The 26453-nt window shown below is 38.8% G+C and overlaps 2 protein-coding genes across 5 annotated transcripts in view; one reads left to right on the top strand and one right to left on the bottom strand.

Moving 5' to 3' along the window:
- Positions 1-1543: 1543 nt before the first annotated feature.
- Positions 1544-7189, bottom strand: LOC128779521 (uncharacterized). Of its 2 annotated transcripts, none has more exons than XM_053913823.1 (2): positions 6212-7189; positions 1544-2103 (listed from the first exon to the last, which is right to left on the bottom strand). In XM_053913823.1, the coding sequence occupies exons 1-2, from the start codon at positions 6736-6738 to the stop codon at positions 1704-1706; spliced, it is 927 nt and encodes a 308-aa protein (XP_053769798.1). In that variant the 5' UTR covers positions 6739-7189; the 3' UTR covers positions 1544-1703. The 2 variants fall into 2 exon arrangements, with proteins under 2 accessions (XP_053769798.1, XP_053769799.1); XM_053913824.1 differs by having other exon boundaries at positions 6225-7185.
- Positions 6515-26453, top strand: part of LATS1 (large tumor suppressor kinase 1) — a 39994-nt gene continuing 20055 nt past the window's right edge. Inside the window, exons 1-5 of one of the 3 annotated variants that reach the window (XM_053913820.1) lie at positions 6517-6648; positions 8518-8602; positions 8949-9077; positions 16063-16550; positions 21117-21264. In XM_053913820.1, coding sequence (XP_053769795.1) covers positions 16209-16550; positions 21117-21264 — 490 coding nt within the window. In that variant the 5' untranslated portion in view covers positions 6517-6648; positions 8518-8602; positions 8949-9077; positions 16063-16208. Of the gene's footprint in view, positions 6649-8517; positions 8603-8948; positions 9078-16062; positions 16551-21116; positions 21265-26453 lie in introns of all 3 variants that reach the window. The other 2 variants (XM_053913821.1, XM_024551958.3) reach the window with 2 other exon arrangements.

Genomic DNA, 26453 nt, shown 5'->3' with positions numbered 1-26453 from the left:
AATAGTAATTACAGTAAAGTTTTGCTTTTCTCTCCTAATATTTCAATTTTTTTATGCTGCCTTATCTTGGGTTTTTTCTTTTTTTGTTGACATTTAAAAATGGAATATGTAGTTATTATTCGGACTATAAGATGCACCCCCCAATTTGGGAGGAAGGGGTGTGTCTTATAGTCCGAATATAGCTTACCTGGCTAGCCAGGCTGGGGGGGCCGGTGGTGGTGGAGCAGGGTCACAGGAGGCAGGAGTAGGACCACATTTTTTGCTTCAAAATTTTTTTCCTATTTTCCTCCTGTAAAACCTAGGTGCATCTTTTGGTCTGGTGCGTCATATAGTCCGAAAAATACGGTATATACATCTGGTTTTTTTGTATATATTTGGCTCAAAATTTTTTTATTAAAGATAATTAGTAACTTTGAATTCCAAAGAATCATAAGGAAAGAAAGTGTTGCTGATAGGAATTTTTTTATGTTTACATTGGTGGGAATATCTTTTTTTTAGCATTTAAAAAATTTTAACTCTATTGAAATATAACCTACATACAAAAAAGTTCATGATAATTTTATTTTTTACTGAGCTACAAAACACATACATTAAGTTCACTCTTTTAAAGTATGTATTCATGGTTTAAAATATTCACAAAGTTATGCATCTATCACCACTATCTATGTCCAGAACATTCTCTTCATCCCTCAAAATAACCCTCCCCCCCATCTGGCAGGCAGTCCCCATTTTGACCTTCTCCAACCCCCTAGCAATCACAAACCTACTTTCTGTTTGTGTGGATTTGCCTGTTCTGGACATTATCTATAAATGAAATCATGTAAGATATGGCCTTTTGTGTCTGGTTTATTTTAGCATAAAGTTTCCAAGGTTCATCCACGTTGCATCTCAACTTAGAATACCATTCCTGTATTTATGGCTGAGTAATGTTCCATTGTATCAATACACCACATTTTCTTTCTCCATGCCCATGTTTGCTTTTTAGTGTTTTCACTTTAAAGCTCTGGGGCCTCCTTTGTGCATGCCAAACCCCTGTGGCCTGCAGAGGGGCTGTGCTGTCAGCTCAGCCCACATCGCTTGGCACCTGGGGTTCCTTGCTCATGAACTGCCGGGACCCTTGTATTGTATCATGTTTGGGTGTTCACAGCCAGGGGACAGCTTTGGGTCCTATCCGCAGGGGACTGATTTTTAAGACATTCTCTTATTATAAAAGTAATTCATTACAGAAAAACAAATATAAAATAAGTAATAGTCAAAAGAAAATATTAGGTACTTATAATGACAAGTCTTTCATATGTTTTTTATGAGATATACGTAGATGCACATTCCTTGCCAGTAAGCACATGGGTTCAATAATAGAAACACAGCTATGAATTTTCCTTTGGCCTTATATTTCGCTTTGTATGACTGTCTTGCTGCAGCCTCAGCTACAGAGTCTCTCTCCACCCAGTGCAAGCACCCTCACGTTACGGTTAGCAGGCTAACATCCCTGCTCTAAGTCAAAGGCCCTAGGTCCCTGGTGGCACATTTTCCATGTACAGTGACTAGCAAGTGTGTGCCTCTGCTTTCTGCTGCTGAAAAGTTTGAAGGTTTCATACATGTTAGCACCCATCTCAGTTTCCAGCGAAATGTATATAATTTCCCTTTGATCATTATAGTAAATAATGGTAGAAGGAAGTAACCAGAGGTCTAGACTTAGAATATTAGCTTGAACTAGAAACAGTTTGAAGTTTGAAGCTTTGCTTTGATTTAAGGGTATTTATAATCATGTGTAAAAGACAGTACCTTTGAATGTTACATGCCATACATTTAATATGAAACATGGCTTTATGTTGTATAAATAAAACTAATATATGAATTTGCTCATTGTCACTGCCTTTATTCATGGAACTATCAAATAATTTTTTTGAGGGCTGTAGGGTCCCGGAGGTGGAAGGCACCCGGGAGGGCATCTCCAGCCTAATCGTGCCTTCCACAGCATTCATTCCCAAGTCCTCATCCATGTATTTGAAAATATTCTGTGCTGCCTCCCTCATCTGGGCAGCTCTGGTTGATCCGGCATGATGGCAGAGTTTCAGTGTGTGAGTGGGACTCAAAAGGGTCCTGTGAAAAAAGGTAGGATAATGTTTTGTGGGTTAAAATGATCATGTGAACCTGCTATGGGACAGAGCCCATCACTAATCCATTTTCTGAATTTGCATTATGTTGGGGTACTTTACGGAGAAGTTTCACTGACTAAATGAGTTTTCATATCCTGAATTGTAATGGGCTTCCATCTGTCATCTTTCCTCGGGAGACCCCCCCCACAACATTACTCTGTGTATTCAAAACCACATATTGTAGCCTTTTTTGGTGTAAAACGTCTTTATCTATCCTTTCAATGGTTTCTTATGGGCAAAGTTCCCTTCCTAGCTTTCTTGCCCTACTTGGCTAAATCCTGCTTGTCCTTCTGGACTGCCTTTAGGTGTCACTTTCTCAAGAGAGCCTCCCCTGGCCTCTTACAATCTGGGTTAAGTTGTACTGTTTCAGAAGCCCATTGTGCAGCGCGGACACTGTGCTTAGAGCGGTGTCTTAAACAGCCTGGCTCCCTCTACTGGGTCACAAGCTTAGGAGCGGAGCCCAGAGCTTAGTCTTGCACTGACAATATTTAACACAATATCTGATCCATAGTAAGCACTGACTCAGAGCAAACTGAACTGAAGTCACAATCTTGTTTTCCCTTTAAAAAAAACACTCCCATTTTCCAAAGGCCATCTTTAAAATGCGACTTCCAAAATGAGGCAGGTTGCATCTGCCTCACAAGAATATGAGAAATCTCATTCTGATTTTGGGTGCAGTACTCTATTGTAATGCTGTCTTAGTTTATTTTAATAATTCTGACATTTGTTCAATTAGGCTGTTGAATAGTTGAACTGAAACCCTTAAGTTTTCACACGTGATACTCCTAAGCAGTACTTCCTGTACTGAGTTAATGCAAATGTTTTTGGTCTTTCCTATAGGTCCATCCTTCTTGTTCTAAGAAGACAAATCTATTTCAGTATAGGAAAGTGAACAATCCCTTCAGAAAAGCAAATTATTTTCAGAATTGCCCAGTATGCTTTCTTATCCCATTGGTTAGAAAATAGGTTAAATGGACTGAAGTGCGTAGGCCACTCCTAGAGTCAATTATCAGTGACACACGAATCATTGGTATTTGGCTAGTCACTGAAATATTTATACACCAACCTAATTTGTTGACATTCTGCCCTATTTCTCTTGTTTAGAAGACTATTGAGAAAAAAATGTCTGTGCTATAGCTATCCTATCAAAAGTTTGGCATAATTGAAAAATTCCTTGTCCTTTGTAACATTCCTGTTTCATAGTATTGTGTAAAAATCCTTTTAATAACCCATACTAGAATCTTGTCCAAGAAGTGTACTAAGTTCACTCCTGTATAGTTTCTGTCATTTAAGCGTACGGTATCAATGCGCTGCCTACCTCAAATGTACTGGACAGTCTGAAGCAATAGCAGTGCTGCTTTTTCCCGCACCCCCCCCCCCCCCAGATGAGAAACCTATGGAGATCCAAACTGTGACATGCCATTATTTAAACTATTTATTGACATCATTCTGAACCATGGCTAATGTTAAGTGGCAGTGTAGAACCACCACCAGCTACGTCCTGGACTGCAGTCATCTTAGCATCAAAACAGTTCCCCAAAACATTTCACTATGTCAGAGGTGTACATAGAGGGAAGAAATGGAGGGATGGGTGTGGTGAGAAGGGAGAAAGACTAGAATCTAGCTGATAAATTTTTTTTTTTATTTTTTAAAAACATTTTATTTTTAGATGGGAAGAGAGGGAGACACACATCAATGTGTGGTTGCCTCTCACATGCCCCTTACTGGGGACCTGGCCCGCAACTCAGGCATGTGCCCTGACTGGGAATGAAACCGGTGACCCTTTGGTTAGCAGACTGGCACTCAATCCACTGAGCCACACCAGCCAGGGCTGATCACACAGAATTTTTTAAAAGATTTTATTTATTTTTAGAGAGGGGGAAGGAAGGGAGAAAGAGAGGGAAAGAAACATTGATCAGTTGCTTCTCATGTATGTCCTGACCAGGGACCAAACCCACAACCCAGGCATGTCCTGGAAGTGATCTGGTGACCTCTAACTTTGCAGAAAGATGTCCAACCAACTGAGCCACCTGGTCAGAGCCCATAAACTAATGTTCAATTCCAAACTGTCTTAACAACTTTGGGGGACAATAGCTGACAGACCAGCCTAACAAAGCCATCAGAAATGCATTCACTGTTGAAAATCTTTGTGCAGGTCATGGATGTATGAAACTAAACTGTAATTAATCCTGGACTATAAAATAATATCTGCAACAAATCTGAACAATTTCTACCCCTGCGCATAGTATGGAATGCACAGATTTTAAACTCCCTTTGCCAGAGAGGTCATCCAAGCAGTGAACCCCAGATTTGGTTGCTAATACCATTCTCCAGTAGAAGGAACCAGGGCTCCTTGGAGTGGTGGGAAATACACAGGATAGCCTGAAGCATCTTGTAGTGCCAGAAAGTAAGGAAATTCTAAAGAAAAATGAAAGCACATAATAATGAGAGTATGTCAAAGGGACGGGAAGCCAACTGGAAAATCTCCCAGTAGCCAAAGTTGGAACAATCTGAAATATCCATGAGTCCACATTGATACCAATAAATGCTTGAATAAATAAATGGGGGAGGAGACAAATCTGATCAGAATTCCGAATAATTTATATAGATTCTCTGCCTTCAACGAGGTATTGCTGAACACAACCATACTCCCCAAGTGTGGGCTGGTCCTAGGCTAGAGCATTCCCCTAAGACTGTATGAATTCTTGGGAGGGCTAATGCTCTCAGTATCACAGCTGGTCTCCAGACTTCTTCCCTGTATACTGCCCATGTTCCTACATTCACACACGTATGAAATTTGGCCACCAAAAATCCCCATTTCCGTAAAGCATTGAAGAGTGGAGTAAACTGAAGCTGGATCAATGGTTTTCCATCACAGCGATACAAATACCTTCAAATGAATGGCAGATAAGGCCATTCTCAGACTATCCAACCCTTGTGCTCCCTGGTCTGTCACCTCCACCCCCACCTGGAGTCGCAGCTGCTTTTAATCTGTTATTGTGGATTCTCTCTGGGTCACTCCTCTCCTTTCCCAGCCCTTCTGTCTCCCTACTGGGCTTCAACCTCGTAGTCTCAGAAAGAGCAATTCACCCAGCTCCTTGAATTATCTAGTTTTCCCAATGGAATTACTTGCCTTTATGCTTTGAGAGAAACTTAAGAAGTTCCATGTGTTGGTGACAGATGTGACAAGACTCTGTGGGTAGTATGCTCTTCCAGATTAATCTTTCTGGAAAGGGCAAGCAGGCCAGTGAACATATGAGATTCATATAATTTTACGTCTGAAAGGGACCCTAGAGGTTACTAGGTCTCCCAGTTGAAGAAAGGAAAAACTAAGGCTTGGGTCAAATCCTCTACCTTGTATAAACTCTGTGCTTATGGAACCTAGATTTCCAACCAAGTACTCTTAGAACGTAGACTTTTAACACAGGTTTTTCACATTTGAACTTCTGGATACAGGAGCTGGTAACTAATTTAACATCAGAAAAAGAAGTCTTTAAAAATATTTTTAGGAAGACTCTGGTAGAAAAATGGTGAAAGGGAATATTTCAAAAGATCAACTGCATAGATTTTCAAGAGGTAGAACTGGCACAGGCGCTCCACATACAAAGAGTGGACGGTACTTGCAAACATCACACACTCAATGATTCCATCCCAAATTTCCAATTTAATTTAACAAAAAATAAAACCTCACAGTCACAATTATTCCATTTACGGCAACGGCAACTTTTTCTTCTGTCGATTTGGTTGGCAGATAAAAATATAAACTGTTAATCTTTCTCGGTTCAGGAATGTATTAAATGGCTGATTCACGGATTCACCGGGAAAAAGAGAGCTAAGCAAAAATTTTTTTTCAAAGCCTCTAGAAATCCCGACGTCCACAACGAGGTTTCAGAGAGCAACTCGTTTGTTTGCTCCCTCCTAAGAATTAGCCTCCTTGAGATGCGTACCTCTATTCTATACCCGTCTACAGAAAGAGAACTGAGAAGGGGGAAAAAAAAGTGAGATCCAAGTCAGTCGTGGGCTTGGGGCGGAGAGAGCCCGGTCGCACGCACCGGGGCGAGTCACCTGGGCAGCGCGAGGCGGGGGCGCCGCAGGCGACACACCGAGGAGCCGTGGACGGGCGGCGGGCAGGAGGCCGCGGGCGGCGCTCTCCGCTGGCGGCCGGGCGGGCAAAAGCCCCCAGTCCTCGGCCCCCGCGCAAGCGACGCCGGGAAATGCCCACATCCGGGAAACCCGCGGCGGAGTGCGGCGGCGGCGACACCGAGTGGAAGCCAAAATGGCGGCGACGGAGGCAACGGCCTAGTGCTGAGGGGAGAGCCAGGTCCCCGCGACCCTCGCGACGGGCCGCGCTGGCCCGCGGAAGCCCCCCGGCGTCTCTCCCCGCCCTGTGTCCCCCGGGATACTTAGGCTCCCTGGGAGGGCTTCCGGCCGCCTCGGCGTCCGCTCTCTGGCCCGTGGCCGCTGTCCAGGAGACCCGCAATCCCTGCAGGTAGGTCTGGGGCCGGCGTAGCGGGTGGGGCGCACTCTCTCCTTGCGAGCGGGAGTTGGCGGGGCGGTGGCCGCCGGGGCCCACGCCCATCCCCGCTGGCGGGGCTCCAGGGGCTACTGCGGCCGGGCGGGCTGGCCCGGCTCGGTGCGGGCCCGGCTTGGCTGGTTGCAGGGACGCTAGCGGAGCCCTGCCTGGGGGAAGCGAGGGTTGGCCGCGCCGGGGGCTGGAGGAAGAGCCCCAGGCCTTGCGGCCTTGGAGGTGCAGGTTTGGCTGGGAAGGGCCACTTTGCAGCAGGCCTTGCGGCGACTGTGTCTCACCTCCACGCGTACCCGCAACACACACGGGTCTGCAGTGTTTAGGAAGGAAGGAAAGTGAAAGGCGGTTCTGAAAGAAAGTCACAGGGAAAGAGCTGCAGTCCTTTGCATCCTAGAGGACCGGATCCTGGATATACCTTGGAGAAATCCTGCGATTCTCTTTACAGTCCACTGTTATGTTCACAGTTGGAAGGCATGGGAGAGATGGAGGGATCTGAATATAGTAAGAGTGTGTATAAATACGGAAAATGGAAAGAATATTAAGGGAGCCTTGCTTATATAACTATAAGAAGAACTTGTATCTTAAAGAGCGACTCAGGTGACCTGATTTAACCCCATTCTCTGATTTCTCCAGTTGAAAGTTATTAAGGCTTGTCTAACCTTTTGGCGTCTCTGGGCCACACATAAAATACATCGTGACACGTAATCACAAAAAACCCCTCAATATTTTAAGTAAATTCGCGATTTTGTGTTGGACCGCATTCATAGCCATCCTGAACCCCATGCAGCCATGAGCCGCAGGTCAGACACCCCTGTAACGGAACCAAGTTTAATGTTTGTCGTCACATATGTTAATATGATTGAAAAGATGTCATCGCGTGCAAGTTATTCATAAACCTAGTGAGAAATAAGTGTAGTTGCACACACAAATAATATTGTACCACTCCCGTTTGGGAGATGGATTTCAGTGCCTGGGATCAGGACGCTTGTCAGGCCTTTGTGTACTATGTAGGAAATTTAAAATTGTTATCAAATCTCCTCCATCAGGAGTTAGGAATGTAATTATTCATTATAATTGGAATGAATGTTCTCTGCTAAGATATCTACATTTGTGATTTAACTAAGTTCATTTCTTTCCTTAAATAAGTTGACAGACAGGTGAAATAGGCTAGGTGATTCCCTAAGGCAGTGGAGGACTTTGATTTAACAGTAAAAGTAGTAGCATTGTGATCACCTGCTACTGCAAGAAGCCAGATCGTGGTACGTGCTGGGAAAAGCGCAGTCTTTCCATGCCTGCATATTTATTGAAAATGCTTGCCACTCTCTGAAAGCAAATTTAAAAATATTACTGCATTTTTTTAGTATGATATTATCTGGATTTTTTCTATAATTTGAGTTTTTGTTTTTAATGCTGTTCCTTGATGTTCTATGTTAACATAGCCTTAGACCTCTTCCCCAACTCTGGTTATTTAGTTTTCCTTCTAAATGTTAGATTTAGGTTAGTGAGGGATTTTTGTAGACTACAAAAGTTATTTAGTTATTGAACAACATTTTTATTAAGTAGAAATGTCCATCATTTTTCAGCATGAAGATAAATTACAGTGATTGTCTTTACTTTTCATTAGTTAATTGTTAGAAAGCTAATTGAAGAAAATGCCATCAGTCTAAACAACTAAGACTATGCTGCTAAAATAGAAACAGTGCATATGACTGTTGCTGTTCTCATGAGGGGTTTAGTTGGAGCATTGAGATGGGCCATACTTTTTATGAAACCTCCTTCAATCCACGGTAACACTCTGGAATCTTTTAGGTAATGGTACCTGTTTTTTCCTAGGTTGGACAAGATATCAACAGTATTTGTTTGGATTTACTAACATTTGCATATTAGATGAAGATCTGAACTTTTAAAGAAATGGAAGGTTTGTCTGTTAAGTCTAACCAATTTAAGTGTCCTTTCAAAGAATAAGTGAGTCCTAATCCCTGCCTTTAGGAAACTCAAAATGTAGTTATGATGAGAACAGCACTGGGCTGGTTCAGACTGTGTGAAATCAATTCTTAGCATGACCTCGAACTGGCAGGCCACCTTTCCTGTCTGGATCCATTAACTCATCGGGGCGGGGTGGGGGTGGGGTGGGGTGGAGTACACACACACACACCCCCCTCACATCATCTTATGCTCTTTGAATCTAGTCTAGTGGGAAGAATAAGACAAGTATAAGTGAAGGGCAAAAACACATTTTATCTGACTATGCAAAGTGCGTTTAGATTTCAGAGGAGAGGGGTAACAACCAGCAGTTCAAGGAAAGCTTCATGAAGGAGGCAATTGAATGGCAGGAGATCTCCCAAGAAGAACAAACAGAATGAGTAAGGACATGAAAACAGAAAAAGCACAAGGTATGTTAGCTGAGAGCCTGCTTAGGGTATAAGATACATGGGGTGGGGGAGTCTGGGTATGGTAACAGAAAGAAATAATAACTACCATTTACTGATTTAGTAACTTATTATAAATATTTGACATGTATTAAACTTATTTAATGCTCAAAATAGCCCCATTAAATAGGATCGTTATTGCCCACATTTGAATATAAGGAACTGAGGCACAGCTCCTTAGTGGTAGTACTAGGTTTCATACCCTGAAGTTCGACTCCACAGCTGTTACTTTAACCACTAAGTGAAACAGTCATTGATGGTTCTGAGTAGAGAGTGACGTGATCAGAACTGTTGGGAAGACTAATTTAAAGAGTTTTTAAAAAAATTCTCTTTACTTATTATTAAGTTGAATTTTCAAATGTCATATTAGCAAAGATTAGTGAGATTTGTTAATGCCATATGTTGTTGGAGGGATTGTAAATTTAGTATACCGTTCTGGAAGGCAATCTGACAATAAGTATCCAATTTTACATATTTATCATCCTAGACCCAGCAATTTCACCTCTGGGAATAAGGGAAATTCTCAATAGTGTGTGCGTAAGATTTATTTATTTATTTATTTATCTATTTATTTATATCCACACCCAAGGATATGTTTATTGATTTTTGAGAGTGAGAGAAACATCAATCAGTTGCCTTCCATTCGTGCCCCAACTGGGGATCAAACCCACAACCTAGGTATGTGCCCTGACTGGAAATTGAACCCACAGACTTTTGGTGCACGAATGACACTCCAACTGAGCCACCCAGCCAGGGCAAGAATTTTTAATGTGGTATTTTTTATTAATTAATCTTGATATGTACAAGGAATATGTTATATACATTAAGCTATGAAACATAATAAAATTAACACCCATGAATTCACCACCCATCCTCAGCACTAGAATATTACCAGTACAACTGAAGTTATCAGTGTTTGAAACATTATTATTTTTAATATATTTTATTGATTATGCTATTATAGTTGTCCCATTTCTCCCCCTTTATTCCCCTCTGCCCTGCATATCCCCTCCTACCCGCCCACATTGCCCCCTCCCCCTTTAGTTCATGTCCATGGGTCATACATATAAGTTCTTTGGCTTCTACATTTCCTATACTATTCTTACCCACCCCCCGTCTATTTTCTACCTACCATTTATGCTACTTATTCTCTGTACCTTTTCCCCTTCTCTCCCCCTCCCTCTCCCAGGCTGATAACCTTCCATGTGATCTCCATTTCTGTGATTCTGTTCCTGTTCTAGTTGTTTGATCAGTTTGTTTTGTTTTTGTTTTAGGTGTGGTTGTTAATAACTGTGAGTTTGTTGTCATTTTACTGTTCCTATTTTTTAATCTTCTTTTTCTTAGATAAGTCCCTTTAACATTTCACATAATAAGTGCTTGGTGATGATGAACTCTTTTAACTTGACCTTATCTTGAGAAGCACTTTATCTGCCCTTCCATTCTAAATGAAAGCTTTGCTGCATAGAGTAATCTTGGATATAAGTCCTTGCTTTTCTTTCCTGATTTGGAATACTTCTTTCCAGCCCCTTCTTGCCTGCAGGGTCTCTTGAGAAATCAGCTGATAGTCTTATGAGAACTCCTTTGTTGGTAACTGTGTCCTTTTCTCTTGCTGCTTCTAAGATTCTCTCCTTGTCTTTAATTTTGGGTAATGTAATTATGATGTGCCTTGGTGTGTGCTTCCTTGGGTCCAACTTCTTTGGGACTCTCTGAGCTTCCTGGACTTCCTGGAAGTCTATTTCCTTTGCCAGATTGGGGGAGTTTTCCTTCATTATTTTTTCAAATAAGTTTTCAATTTCTTGTTCTTCCTCTTTTCCTTCTGGTACCCCTATGATTCGAATGTTGGAACGTTTAAAGTTGTTCAGGAGGTTCCTAAGCCTCTCCTCAATTTTTTGAATTCTTGTTTCTTCATTTTGGTCTAGTTGAATATTTATGTCTTCCTTCTGGGCCACACCATTGATTTGAATCCCAATTTCCTTCCCTTCACTGTTGGTTCCTGGTACATTTTCCTTTATTTCGCTTAACATAGCCTTCATTTTTTCATCTAATTTGCGACCATATTCAACCAATTCTGTGAGCATCCTGATTACCAGTGTTTTGAACTGTGCATCTGATAGGTTGGCTGTATCTTCGTCACTTAGTTGTATCTTTTCTGGAGCTTTGATCTGTTCTTTCATTTGGGCCGGGGTTTTTTTTTTTGTCTTGGCACACCTGTTATGTAGTAAGGGGCAGAGCCTTAGGTGTTCACCAGAGTGGGGCAACCATACAGCTGCCTTGTGACAGCTGTATGTGGGAGAGGGGTTAGAGAGGGAACAATGGTGCTTGCTCTGCTCTCTGCCGGTTTTCAGACACTTTCCTCCACTTTCCACAATCAAATTGGGCCCTTCTGGTGCTGATTCCCAGGTGGGTGGGTTTGTGTACATTCCAGGACCCTGTGGGTTTCTCCAACGAACTCTTCTGTGAGGCTGGGAGTTTCGAAGTTTGAGGCTTTATTTCCCTGCACTAGAACCCTGGGTTGCGAGGTCTGTCTCATTCCCCAGTTGTTGCTCCCAGTTTATCTGCCCGAGAATGTGGGGCTCAATCCGCAATCCACTGCCTGGCTGGGTCCACAATCCGCTGCCTGGCTTGTTCTGCCAGCTGCCACGTTGCCGGCCATCTACAGCCTTGCCCACCCCGTTCCTCCAGCCACCGCCTTGCCCCAAGTCCTCTTTGCCCCTCCTACTGGTCTGGATGAATGTTTTTTCTTTAACTCCTTGGTTGTTGGACTTCCATACAGTTCGATTTTCTGGCAGTTATGATTGTCTTTTGTTTTTACATTGCTGTCCTTCTTTTGGTTGTGCGAGGAGGCACAGTGTGTCCACCTACACCTCCATCTTGGACGGAAGTCTGAAACATTATTTATAATAGCAAAAGATTGGAAACAACCTAAATGCCCATCAGTAGGGGATAGATATATTATGACACATCCACATGATGTAATTTAATATACAGGTATTTAAAAAGATGAAGTTGAATTGACATGTTCACAATTCTGAGATACTATTAAGTCTAAAACAAGCCATCTATTTAGTAACAGCTTTTCAGGGGAAAGTAAATGAACATGGACTTTTTTTTTAAGATTTTATTTATTTTTAGAGGGGAAGGAAAGGAGAAAGAGGGAGAAAAATGTCAGTGTGTGGTTGCCTCTTGCATGCCCCCTACTAGGGACCTGGCCTACAACCCAGGCATGTGCCCTGAATGACAATCAAACCGGTGAGCCATAGGTTTGCAGAAAAGCACTCAGACCACTGAGCAACACCAGCCAGGGCAACATACGGTTTTTAGTAACCTTCAGGGGCATACATTTATTCATTGTGTGTGTGTGTGTGTGTATTTTCAGAATAAAGATGGAGCCTCAGTCCCTGGCCAGGAGCATCGTCTCAGTAAGCGAAGGCTATGGGTTCAATCCCCAGTCAGGGCACATGCAAGAATCAACCAATGAATGCATAAATAAGTAGAACAACAAAATCTAGGCCTCTCTCTGTCCCTTAAATCAATTTTTAGAAAAAGATGGAGTCTCAGCCTTTTTCACATTGAGATGTAGGCTTCCTCGGAATTACTTTGGGCTTTGGGTAGTTAACACATAACATCATGATTACATGCTGTTTTTCATAACCTTAATTATCTTGAACCTGTTTTCTTTATGATTGACTATATAATTTTGAGGCATATTGAAGAATACTGGGTTTTGTATTCCTTTTTTTTTGCTTAGTGGAGTGAGTTACTGCTGGAAATTACACAACTGCTGAAGATAATAAGTTTTCTTTTTTTAAAAAAAAATCGTCACATGAGACATGCTTACTGATCTTAGAGAGTGAAGAAGTGAGGGAGAGAGGGAGAGAGAGAAACATGTGTGAGAGAAACATTGATTGGTTGTCTCTCATATGTACCCCGACAGGGGACCAGATCTGCAGCCCAAGCATGTACCCTAACTGGCAGTCGAACCCGTGACCTTTCAGTTTATAGGACGATGCTCCACCTGAGCCACACTGGCCAGGGAGGACGATAGTAAGTTTTGAGAGATGTTTCATGTTTGAGTGCTTTTACTTCATAAGAGCCTTTCTCACCCTTGAAAATTCTCTAATGTTGCCTAAATTTGGCAGTTTATGCCTTTAATTGCATTGCCTATTTTGGGTGACAGGCAGTTTCTGAGTATGTAATGCTATATCATAGTAGAATCTTTTTGAAGACATCTTGAGCATTAATTAAAGGTTTAGATTCAACCATACATGGTGCTGCTCCTGAAAATAATACAATTGAAATCACAAGGAAATTTCGTGTTTTATTTATAGTCAAGTTAGCTATGTGCATTGTCTGCTATATCAGAACTTCTCTGCTTTGCCATGGCTAGTGTGGCTCAGTGGATTGGTTGCTGGCCAAGAACCAAAGGGTTGCTGGTTCAGTTCCCAGTCAGGGTGCACACCTGGGTTGCAGACTGGGCCCCCCAGTTGGGGGCATGCAAGAGGCAACTGATCTCTCACACATCGGATGTTTCCCTCTCTCCCTCCTTTCCCCCTCTCTAAAAATAAATAAATAAATAAATAAATTCTGTTTTTTTTAAAGTGGAACTTCTCTGCTTTGGAGCCAAAAATTTCTTTAAATATTGCTTTATGATATACTCAATTTTAGAAACATTAGAATGTAGAAAAGGATGCATCTTAGAATCAAGAAAACATTGTACTTACTGTTGTGGAAAGATATTCATAGTATTGTGTTATTATTTTGCTAGCATGTTGGGCCCTAAGCTTCAGTAGCTGGATTCATTGGTCCTGTGGGCCATGTCGAATAGTCTCTCCATCATGTCCAGATATGGTTCCTCTTGGTCCGGAGACCTGTGAAGCTATCTTTGTTCTTGTTCTCTTTCCCCTGACTCACCACAGTATTCAATGATAGAACAAGGATAGGAGGGCCACAGTAAGCATTAGAATTAGAAGAAGAGAAGAATGAGAGATAGCAATATTTGATCTGTAATAATTTTGAAATCTCTGTAGGCAGATCTTGTGAAAGCAACCAGATCTTGAGGAAGGAGAGATACCTTGATTGACCTATTTATAAAGGAAGGAACTCCTATCCATTGTTCTCTCTGAACCCGTGGCCATTATTCTGCAGGAACCACCTGGAGAACCCCACCTGGGCTCTCTTTTTCTAATCTTTGGCCACAGATCAAGTGTGAGCTTTGGTGGAATATTCCCTTTTCAGAAGGCGAAAATGTTAAACCTAGAGAATTCATTAGTCAGCTATTAAATTAATATTTTGGTAAGGCTTAGGGAAAAAGTGTTTATCATGAGGGATCACCTTCATAAAAGCACAAGATGTGTCAGTCCTAATTTCTTTTGTGAAGGAATTATCAGTAGATCAGGTTATGTTATAGATAGAATATGTGTAATTTTCAGCAACACAATGACAAACTTTTATTTTTTTGATTTTATAAAATGGGGACATGAGGACTGCTTGTCAAGTAGAATTGATTGATTCATAACTCGGTTAGCAATGGTACCTCAAAAGTAGTTATTAAGGAGAAGTCGTCAGGAAACTGCGCCTCTAGTGGTTTGCTCCAGGACTTCATCCTGCTTAGTCTTGCTGCAGTATTCATGTAGGTGCATATGTAATGAATATCCATAAATGTAATTTAATACCATGAGTTTACTCAGTTAAAGTATACAGTTAGGTGGTTTTTAGTATATTTACAGAGCTGTACAACATCACCATAATCTAATTTTAGAATAGAAAATGGCTTTTTTGAAACTTGCCTTTTTTGCTTAAGAGTACAAGTATCCATGTCAGTACATGTAGCTAGAACTGCATCATTCTTTTTTACATCTGCTTTACCACATATAGATGTATTATGAATTATGTGAGCAATTACTGACAAGCATCTAGAGTGATACCATAAAACAGGGTAATCAGGTGATTAGGGAAAAGGTCTTTGAGGAGGTAACAGGAATGAACCCTAAATGAGAAGGAGATACTTATATCTATCCGTCTATGACACCTTTATGTAGCACGAGTGGTGATTATATCTAATGAGAGTAGAAATAGGCTCCCAGTAGATAAGTAGCAATGTTTCACATCCCAATGGTACCATGTACAAACTATTTTATCCAAACTCTCCGTCAATGTCAGTTTCCTCATCTACAAAGTATAAATAATAAACCTACCTCATAGGGCTTTTAGGATGGTTAGGTAAGAATGCAGGCAAAGTAGCTTTAGCACTGGTTCGTAACACGCCCCGCATAAGGAAAACATTTCTAACAATTTTTGTATATCACAGTGAGAATGGCTTTCCTGAGTTCGTGATTTTCCCTGTCAGTGGGACATTTCAGTAGACTTCAGGTGACTGTTCTTCTAGTGTACTGTAGAAGACATTCATGCATTAAGTGAGAAGTAAGACAGTTTGTCTTCAGAGGTTCTTTCCCCTTCCCATTGTTAATGAATGTACTATCTCTAGAGTCCCAGGCCACAGTTCGGGAAATAAACCCAAGCATCTGTTTTAAAGCATAAAGGTATCTTCCGGTCTAGTGGTTTAAAAACCTTTTTAAAGGAACAACACTCTTTTTCTAAAGAAATATATTTGGAGTCTAATTTGTAAAACCTAAAATTGGAACTACTAGGTGAAGTTGATGATAGGTTGCCCATTGAATTATTGATCACTTAGTAATTCCTTGCATTTGTATGTACTTTAATACTCACTAAAGCACTCTTAAAATTATTTTTTATCATTATAACTACTACTTCAGGTAATTTTACAGATTGAGAAATAGACATGGAGAGGTTAACAGTAATCCATAATGGAGCCAGAACTATAACCTAAGTCTCTTCCTCCTAAATCAGTATTCCCTCTCACCCTCCCATTCATGGAACTACCTTATCAGTTAATTACCTTATAGCTTTCATTTATTTTTTTCTTTTATAGGGTTAATTATTTAAATTGTAAAGAATTTTAACATTCCTGAGGACTTCTGCAAAGGATCTTTTGCAGTTTTGCTCAAGAGAAGGCTCTGAATTTATTAGGTGGCTCCTAAAGTCTTCTGTGTGGGTTATATATACATAGATGTTTTCATGAAGAGAAGCGAAAAGCCAGAAGGATATAGACAAATGAGGCCTAAGACCTTTCCTGCCAGTAGCTACACTGGCAGTAGCCGGCAAATGTTGCAAGAAATTCGGGAATCCCTTAGGAATTTATCCAAACCATCTGATGCCGGAAAAGCTGAGCACAACATGAGTAAAATGTCAATTGAAGATCCTCGACAAGTCAGAAATCCTCCCAAATTTGGGACTCACCATAAAGCCTTGCTGGAAATTCGAAACTCTCTACAACCATTTGCAAATGAAACAAGTCGGAGTACTTCAGAGGTTAATCCACAAATGTTTCAAGACTTACAGGCTGCGGGGTTTGATGAGGTAAGCTTTTAAAAACAAAAAGAACTTTTCTTACTCTGTACTACATTACACAGTTTTGGTGATCTCCTGCCTAAATGTTTCCTTTGAGAGAATACGACATGTATATAAATTTGTATATTCTACCAGCAAAGAATGTTGTTCACAGTTCCATTAATTATTAAAACAAAATAATCGTTATTTCTTTAGTTTTCTCTGTGGTTTCTGGAATTTAAAAGGTCAAGCCATGAAGTCAGAGTGGAAGTGCGGTTGAAGAAAGCCCCAGGTGAGGGCAGAGTAAGGACACTGTGATGGGAGTTCTCGTGAGCTAAGAGGCTGATGTGGAATGACAGCTCTAAGGATATGGAGTTTAAGTTTATACTACAAAGAAATAGAATCCGGGAATTCAGTAAACAGTTATATTCACAGCACTCCCAGATCCACATGCTAAATTCACAAAAGCTAAAAATTTACCTGTTGATTAATCTGTAAGAATATCAGATTTATTTTAATGAAATTTCTGTTCATGTTAATTATGCCAGGTCTTTAGTATTTACTTTCAGAACTCAGTTAAAAAGTTCTTCACAGTACATATATTTAACCATATTTTGTTTGTTATTAATACAATTTATTTTCTATAATCATATACTTTATTTGAACATTTTAGGTGGCATAAGTCATTTTGGACAAAAATTGGCTATGGAAAATATAAGTAAATGTGAATAACCAACCATTAACTGTATTTTCTTTTAAAATTATAGGAACTAGCCCAGGCTGGTTTAGCTCAGTGGATCGAATGCTGGTCTGTGAACCAAAGGGTTGTCAGTTCGATTCCCAGTCAGGGCGTATGCCTGGGTTGCAGGCCAGGTCCCCAACTGGGGGTACATGAGGGGCAACCACAAATTGATGTTTCTCTTCCTGTCTTTCTCTTTCCCTTCCCCTCTCTCTTAAAAATAAATAAATAAAATCTTTAAAAAATTATAGGAACTTTTCTCCTAATTATAACTTAAAAAGTATGAAAAAGAACTGAACATTACCTTCAGTTTCATAACACAAAGATAACTACCCTTAAAATTCCTTCACTGTTGTTAATATTTTGGTGACCACATTTTTAGATGTCTGTATATTTAACTAAGAAAATGAGAGCTTAAGTTTGCATTATAGTAAAGGATTTGAATAGGGAGATTTACAATTAAACAAGGAAGGAAAAAAGATTATTTTTTCTGGCTCACTTTATTCATCCCTTTGATTAATATTACTTCCCATCTTTTTCATGCATAAGTGTTTTAAAAATATTGAGTTTGTGCCAGAAAGTAGAGAGAGGAGGAGTAGAGGACCTGGGATGTTTTCTCGTTTAGTAGTTGGGAGATTCAGAAAATGGCTTGAATGGAGATTCTCCAGAGTACTGTACTTTCTTCCTAATCCCTTAGCCAAAAGGCATAGAATAAAGACACAGCTGATTCATTGCTCTTACTTTTTTTATTTATGGCTAGGGAGAATTTAGAAAATGACATGCCTATATAGGTCCTTAAGTGGTAATGTGTTCTGTCAGATAAGTTATCTCAGTAGTTATGTGTGTATTTATGTGTGAACCCATCAGTCAGGATAGTGAGTCATATCAAACATATTCCATGCCTATAAAGAACTTAACAATTCTTTCCAGTATAGACTGTTTTAAGAAATCAAAGGCATTGGTCAATGCCCCGTTCTTTTATGGGTTGGCAATAATAATTACTTTGCATTACAAAGATATGTTAGCTTTATTACAATCACACATTTCAAAGTTGTCACCTTATGACATTAGTAACTGCTTCAGCAAAGTTGCTTTACTAAAAGCATTTAGATATTTATCAATCCTCATTTGTCCAAGTAATGAAGGTATGGTATTATTTATAGCCATGGTAATATAAATAATATGGCAATTTACATCTATGAATCACTGATTCTGATAGCTTCTGATTATATTGCAGAATTTATTCAAGATCCCAACTTGGCACTTCAAAATTCTTATCCAGTTTCCAGTTCATTATTCTTATCATTTCATAAGCTCTATTATTTTAGTTATGCCAAGTTCAAGGCAGTTACACTTTTTTGAGAATATATTTCTGGTGCTTTATAAAATTAAAACCTCTCAAATATGTCAAGATTAATTTCCTCATAGGAATAAATGTTAAATAGGATTGATGTGTTTTGGGACACATAAGTCTACAACCACTAGAGTATATTTTTGCTTCTAAGCATGAAAAGCAAAAGCATAGTAATGTGGAAAGTTTTTTTCAATCACATAAGGCTTCTGTTGGAAAGTTACTGATTTGAGGGTGCTCTTTTTCACGCTAGCATACATACTCCCACTTAAGGAACACTTGCTTGATACTGTTACTGATGTAAAAATACTTGAACATATACAGGGTGGGGCAAAAGTAGGTTTACAGTCATGAGTACACGAAACAGTTTATTCTTGAATTATTTTTTTATTAACTATTATATTCCATATGAACAACTGTAAACCTACTTTTGCCCCATTCTATATTGAAGAATAAAAGCCAGAATAATTATTACTAGCATTGCAGGCTGAAATTCTGGTGCATTTTGTAAGAATATAGTTCTCACAATATATTGAAAAAGGATGGTGGGTGCCAATTTTCTTACCAACTGAGATGGTACTGCCATGGGATAATAGCATAAATACAGTCACAGTTTACTTAACCAGTTTTAAAGTTAAGCACTCCCTGATGAATTTTAATTTGGGATGATTTTTATTATTTTATATTTGTATATAAAGTGATTAAATTCCTTTGTATTTCACTGCAAATTTGCAGAGTCTGATTGGCATAAAATGTGACCAGTACTGTACCTTTGTATCATTAACTATTGGGTTTGGTTGTTGTAACAAAAATCCAAATAATACTTTATTTTTAAAAAAGATTTTATTTATTTTTAGAGAGCAGGGAAGGGAGGGAGAAAGAGAGGGAGAGAAACATCAGTGTGCGGTTGCCTCTTGTGCACCCCTCACCAAGAACCTAGCCTGCAACCCAGGCTTGTGCCCTGACTGGAAATCAAACTGGAAACCCTTTGGCTCGCAGGCCAGCACGCAATCCACTGAGCTTCACCAGCCAGGGCAAAAAAAATCCAAATCTAAATAGTACTTTAAACAAAATGGTGACTCAATTTATATAACTAGCATTGGTTCAGACCTTTACAGATTTCAGAACCAATGACTTGGAAGTTTCTTGAATATTCCTTCTCAGTGGCAACATGCTCTAGAATAGGTAGCATCTATTGCCTAGGAAATAGGACATAAGAAGGACCAGTAAGTACCTAAAGCAGTGATAGCAACATTCTTCCAGAAATCTTTTCTTTTGTCTTATTGGTCGGAATTATCATGGGGCCAGTGTAGCTATAAGGAAAACTTCTACCTACTCATTAACGTTTTCCAAGAAAGGGAGAATGGATCTTGAGTGGACAACAAGTCTCTGCCACAACGTTTTTTGATTGGTCTCATTCTCATCTCCAGTCATTTCATATAGCAGGGTCATCTGTTAATCTCTTCAACCATTAGTCTTATTAAGCCATTTCTCATTCAAAATATTGTTCGAAATACTAAATCCTCTAGGACAAGTAAGTAGCCTGCCTCTTGAAAAATGCCTATCAGTATACTTCTGCGTGTTAGTGTATAATTTATGTTTACATAAAACAAAGGACAAGGAGCAGAGCAGGAAGACAACCCACATCTGAGCTCCAGGCACTGTGCTTATGTGCTTTTACATGTTTCTTTATTTAATTCTCACATCAACTCTGAGTCTATTACAGATGAAGAAATCGAGCTCTGCAATGTTAAATAACTTGCCAAAGTTCACACAGTTCTGAAAGTGGGACACACAAATCTACAATCATGGGCGTGCATTTTTGCTTATGAGCAGGAAAAGCAAAAGCATAGTAATGTGGGGCTGCTGGAACTGAAACTCAGTTCTTTTTTATTTCAAAATCTGTTTTTTTCATCATGCCATCTAGCCTCCTAAAGTTTATTCCTGTAATCATATATAGTCTAAGTGTTTTTCTTTTATAATTTGTCCCATATTTATGTCCTTGTAAATAAAGTTCTCTGAAAATGTAAGCCCAAGGACAATGGGAACCAGAACTACATAGCTTTTTTACTAGTATACACAATGGCAAAGACGCTTAATAAAATGCTTTAACAATACAAAAGCATGGTTTTCAGTATTTTGAATGATACCTTTTTAACAATCTGATAGTCTTTGTTCATATAACAATGAAATTAAGAATGGGAAATAATTAGTATCATATTGCTGTGATTATACCTGGAAGAAGTTAATTCCAGAATAAAAAAGTAATATGTTACATAGAAGTGAAAATACTAAATAATTGAAGGATTTGAGGGTTTGTTTTGTTTTCTTTAGTAATTTGAGAGTATATGGATTTTTATAGTAGTTTTACAAATAGGTCATGAATATTACAGTTTGGGTTGCTGTTCTTCATAATTACGAATTTTTCTAATGGAACTCAGTGCTCATTCCCTCTTGTTAATTATAAGATTTAAATTTTGTTTCTTTTTTTCAAATTTCATATCAGGATATGGTTATACAAGCTCTCCAGAAAACTAATAATAGAAGTATAGAAGCTGCAATTGAATTCATTAGTAAAATGAGTTACCAAGATCCTCGACGGGAACAGATGGTTACAGCAGCTGCCAGACCTGTTAATGCCGGTTTGAAACCAGGTGATTAATCAAATCTTTCCCCCTACTCTTATTTTATAGCATTGTTTTAACATGTAGGTATATCAAGTCCTTAGTCTCAGAAGTTGTTAAAGGCACCACAGTAAGCGAAAGTCTTAAATTAGAATAAGGTTGTAGTATCATGCAATACCAAATGAATAGGAAGATGGGCCCTAAAGTTCCGTAGCTAATTCTGATAGGTAGCAGTCTACGTCGAAAACTACTTAATGGGTTATATTGCAACTGAAATATTTCTTTTTAACCACAGATATTATTCATACTGTTTTTTATTATAAGAGTAAAATATGTTCATCAAAGAATATTTAGAAGGTAATAAGCAAAAGAAAACACTATTAATACCAACAAGATTTTGGTGTGTTTGTTTCTCAGTTTTTTTTCCTGTGGAAAACCTGAGTGGGTTTATACGTGTGTATTTTGATTCTTTTCTTTGAGCAGAAAAAAAAAAAAAACAAAACAGGTCATACTAAAACCTACTTTGTTCACTTAATATACCATGCATAACTTTCTTTGTTATTAAGTGGAATGATATTAATAGTACATTAAAATAGATTTACCACGTACCTTATTTAACCAGTCTCATTTTTACATTTGTCTTGTTTTCTTTTTTTTTTTAATGCTACTATAGACAGCCTTGCTTTAAATGTTCTTGTACCTAAGTATTTGTACATTCCTGGTGATTTTGTTAAATTTTTAAAGACTTGCAAAAATTTAAGTTTTCTCTTAGATTTTGCTCTCAGAAAGATGTTACTGTCTTATATTCTTCCACTTATTTTAATATGAGAAGGCCTATATTTGTAAGCCCTAGGTATAATAATTTTTATATATTTAATGGTTGTGGAAATACTATCTCACTTTACATTCACATTTCTTTAATCACTGGTGGGGTCAAACATTTGTTTATAGGTTATTTTTGAATTCGCATTTTAGTTCTTTGTTAATCTTGTGGGTTTTTAAAATTAATTTATAAGAGGACTTATTTATTAATTTTTCTTTTCATTCGACACGTTTTTAGTCACCAACCACTATTTCAGGCCCTTTGCTCGGCATTGGGTATAAAATTCTTGCCCTTTTGAAGAGCTGACATTCTAGTAAAGAAGATCAAATACTTACACAAATACATGTAGTTGAAGGTGTCAAGTAAGAAGCTAGCTGGATATATTTAGTTCTGGTATTAGCCTTGCATAAGAAATAGGTCACCTAAAGGAGGTAACATAGACAAAAATGACAAAATGGATTATTAGAACCAAGCTTATTGCTATGTAGCTGATAGGAAAGGATGAGCCTGCAAAGAAGACAGAACATTTTTCTAATAAGGAAGTTAAAAAACCAATAAGGTTTTTAGTGTCTTGAAAGCCTATTGCAGGGGTGTCAAAACTCATTCTCAGTGGGGGCCACATCAGCATCATGGTTGCCTTCAAAGGGCCAAATGTAATTTCAGCTCCTTAACAGTTAAGGAGTAGTTGTTTTATACAGTCCTAAAATTATTTCGGCCCTCTGAAGGCAACTGCCAGGCTGATGTGGCCCCTGGTAAAAATGAGTTTGACACCACCCCTGGCATATTGAAGAGAATGCTAAAGAAGGGGAGGGAATAGAGGGAAAGAGAGCTTGACCATGGCGAGGACTAGAAAATATCTTACTGGCTTTAGTGACATGGTACATTAGTTTGCCAGGGCTGCTATAACAAAACACCGCAGAGTGAGTGCTCTAAATAACAGATTTAGTGTCTCTGTTGTGGAGTCCAGAAGTTCAAGTTAGAGGAGGTAGCAGATTTGGTTTCTCTCTCCGTGGCTTGCAGATGACCACCTTCTAACTGGGTCTTCACGTGGTCATCCCTCTGCATGCACATGTGTCTGGTGCCTTTCATTTGTGTCTGGATTTTCTCTTCCTATAAGGATCCCAGCATGTTTGATTAAGGCTTACCCTATGACCTTACCTCTTTAAAGGCCCTATCATCAAATACAGTCACATTCTGAGGAACTGGGAGTTAGAACATACTGAATTTTAGGGACACAATTCATCCCATAACATATGGAGTAACTTTTTTTGTTCAGTCGTAGGATCAAAATTCAGATAAATGGATATGAAATAAAGAAATCAAGTATAGACAATTCTTTGAGAAGTTTTTCTATAAGGATACAGTGAGGTCATTAGCAAGGGTAGTGCATCCTGTCTGTGATGAAGATCCTTTAATTTTTGCTAATTTTCAACTAAGTATAGATTAATAATTTTATAAAATACAATACGGGTGAATTATTAGAAAAATTATAATTTTGAATGATATAACAAATACAAGTCCAAATATTTTATTACCACATTTTAACAGACAAAATTATTTTGTCAAATTTCTGTTAAGTTGAAATTTTTACTCAACTTCCATACTTGTCTCCTGTGGGCCAATATGAGTTTGTGTACTGCACCAATACTTTAAGGAAGTGGTCTATGTGGGAGTGAACGGAGGGAGAGTCTTATTATTTTCCTTGAATAGAAAAGACTTTAGGCAAATTTAAAAAATAATTATAACACTCCACTTAAGAGGATGAAATTAAATACTCAGGAGAGAAGGATCAAGTGAGGTTCTTGAGAAGCTTGGAGAAGAAAGGATTCAAAGCATAGGATGAGGAATTACTAGCTTTCCATGGGAAGAGAAACAACCATTTTGCTCTAATGGGCAAATGGGCCTAGGTTACGTAGGAAAAATAAAGGAATTCCTTTCTGACGTCTTCGGTTTTCTCTGAAGTATAAAATCAAGTCGTCTGCTAAGAGTGAAGGGTAAGGAATGGGGCAGGCAATTTGAGGAGACTGGCAAGAGTCATAGTGGAGACCCAAAGAAACAGCGGGATTTCCTGGCAGTGCTGAGGCCATTTATTTGATGAGGCTGATCATGAATTTATGGTGGAATCAATCTGCTCTTTACATCACCTTCTCTAGCAGGAATCATCCAATAACTGCAGTTTTAGTAAACAAGTACAAAATAAGAAAAAGAGCAAAAGGAAGTTCAGAATATTGCTGAAAGGGTAATTTAAATCCTTAATCACAGCATATTCTTTCTCTGCCTTCAGTGGCCTCTCATTCCTTCCAAACTCCTTTCCATGGCTTTGTTAATCTCAGACTTTATCTAGTATCACTACTTCCCTCGCTCACTGATCTCCAGCCATACTGTGTTTCTTTTTGTTCTTGGAAAATACCAAGCTCCCATCTCAGGACTTTTCCTCAGACTTAGATCATATGTCATGTCCTTGGTGAAGCCTTTCACCACTGGCTCATCCTTCTCTATTCTCTTGTTACTCTCAATCATTTGACACCATTTATTTTTCTTGCATATTGCACTTATCATACCTGGACGTTACCTTATTTACTTGTTTATTGTCAGTCTTCTCCAAGAACATAGGTTCCTTGGGACCAAGGATGTTATCTTGGATTGCTTAGGGCAGTGCTTGGCATATAGGTGCTGAGTTAATATTTAATGAACTAATAGAAATGAGGAGAGGAGAAAGAGAATATGGTGAGAGGAAAGAAGTGATGTCATGGATTTAAATTGGTTACAGTGTGTCTGTCATAAGGAAAGAGAAGGACTAATGAAGTAGGGGGTTAATAGGTCCTGATAAGGTTGAAGAACATTTGCAGCAGTAGTAAAATATGAGAAAGAAGTTGTTTGAGAGTATAAATAATCAGTGATCTTGAAAAAAAAGTAGATATGGGTGGCATCAAAATTGTAAATGTAATCTTGGGAGTGATATTTGAGGTGGAATAGAGAAACTGAGAGGTAAGGGTTATGGGTGGTTTGTCCACGTGGATGTTAACGTTATAGAGTGTTGGCAGTTGACAAGGCTTAGGGTAGACCAAAGTGACTTGTGATTGAAGGCGAGCAAGCAAGAGTTCGTTATGTAAGAAAAATGAATGCAGCTTCCCAGAAAGCATGGGTTTCCAAAGAGCTGGCTTTTGAAAAAATGAGTATAAAGAAAAGCAATGATCTAGAAACAAGAATGGAGAGCAAAGAGGTGGAATCCCACATTTTAGCCCATTTATTTTTAAAGATAACCTTAATTATGAAGGGCTGAGAGGAAAGTAATGTCAGCAGAAGATAACCAGCTGTAAGGAGATGGTGGGAAAGAGGTTGGAGCAGAGGTTAATGATACAGGAGCATTTGCCAGTTGTAAAGCAGAGCATGTCTAGAGGGCAATTGTGGCAACGTTTGGGAGGTGGGAGAACACAGCTTTATGGGAGGTACAGAACCACAGGATGGCAGTCTACTCTAGGGTTGCATTATCTCACATTTTAACTGGTGAAAGCTGCATGAGTCATGTGGTATATTTAGCCTCAGCTGACTGTCTGAGGGAGGTGGCCAGAGGACTTGCCTAGCTTGCCCAGAGTGATGACTTTCCCTGAAGTCGCAGACCCAAGATCCTGGCCAGTCGAGATGAGCGGTAGTGTTAAACTGTACATTCTGAACATAAACTACTTTTTTCTCGTATGCATTATTAAATATGTATATTAAAATATGTATTCTCCCAGGATGATGTTGACCTTTCAAATTTGTGGGTCTTTCTGTTTGTTTTGTTTTATTTTGATGGTGATAAGTTTTTTATGTGTTTAGATCTGTTAGAATGTTACTGTATGTTCTCTACCTTTGTTATACTTGGGAAGACCTTCCAAAGAGGCACCCCAATATTATTGAACAATCCATTGTTTTTTTCCTAGTACTTATATGGTTTCATCTTTAACACTTAAATGTTTAATCCTTCTAGAATGTATTACTTTATATTATTGTGTTTTATACAAATGTATTTTATATGTATTATATATAATGTATTATATATCTTTTTCCAAGTGGCTAGGCTATTTTATGTACTTCTTTTTGTATCATATATTGTCTTGTCTATTACATTTATTTGAACATTCTATTAAAGAGAGAGTCTATAAAATTCACACCTTATTTAATGTTCAGCTAATAATGCCCTGCTATATTTTTTTTGTTTGAAAAAGGACTAGAAACAACCTTAATATCCACCAATAGGGGAACTGATTAAATTTAGGTATACCTGTATAGTGAAAACCTGTGATAATATTTTTTAAGAGTGAAAACACTTTATATACTGATACAGAATATTTAATTTTTTAAAATATTTTATTTTTAGAGAGAGGGGGAGGGAGAGAGAAACGGAGAGGAATAT

This window comes from Desmodus rotundus, chromosome 11, assembly GCF_022682495.2.
Source record: "Desmodus rotundus isolate HL8 chromosome 11, HLdesRot8A.1, whole genome shotgun sequence".
In the NCBI taxonomy this organism is placed as follows: Eukaryota; Metazoa; Chordata; class Mammalia; order Chiroptera; family Phyllostomidae; genus Desmodus; species Desmodus rotundus.
This window is presented reverse-complemented; position numbering and strand designations above follow the sequence as displayed.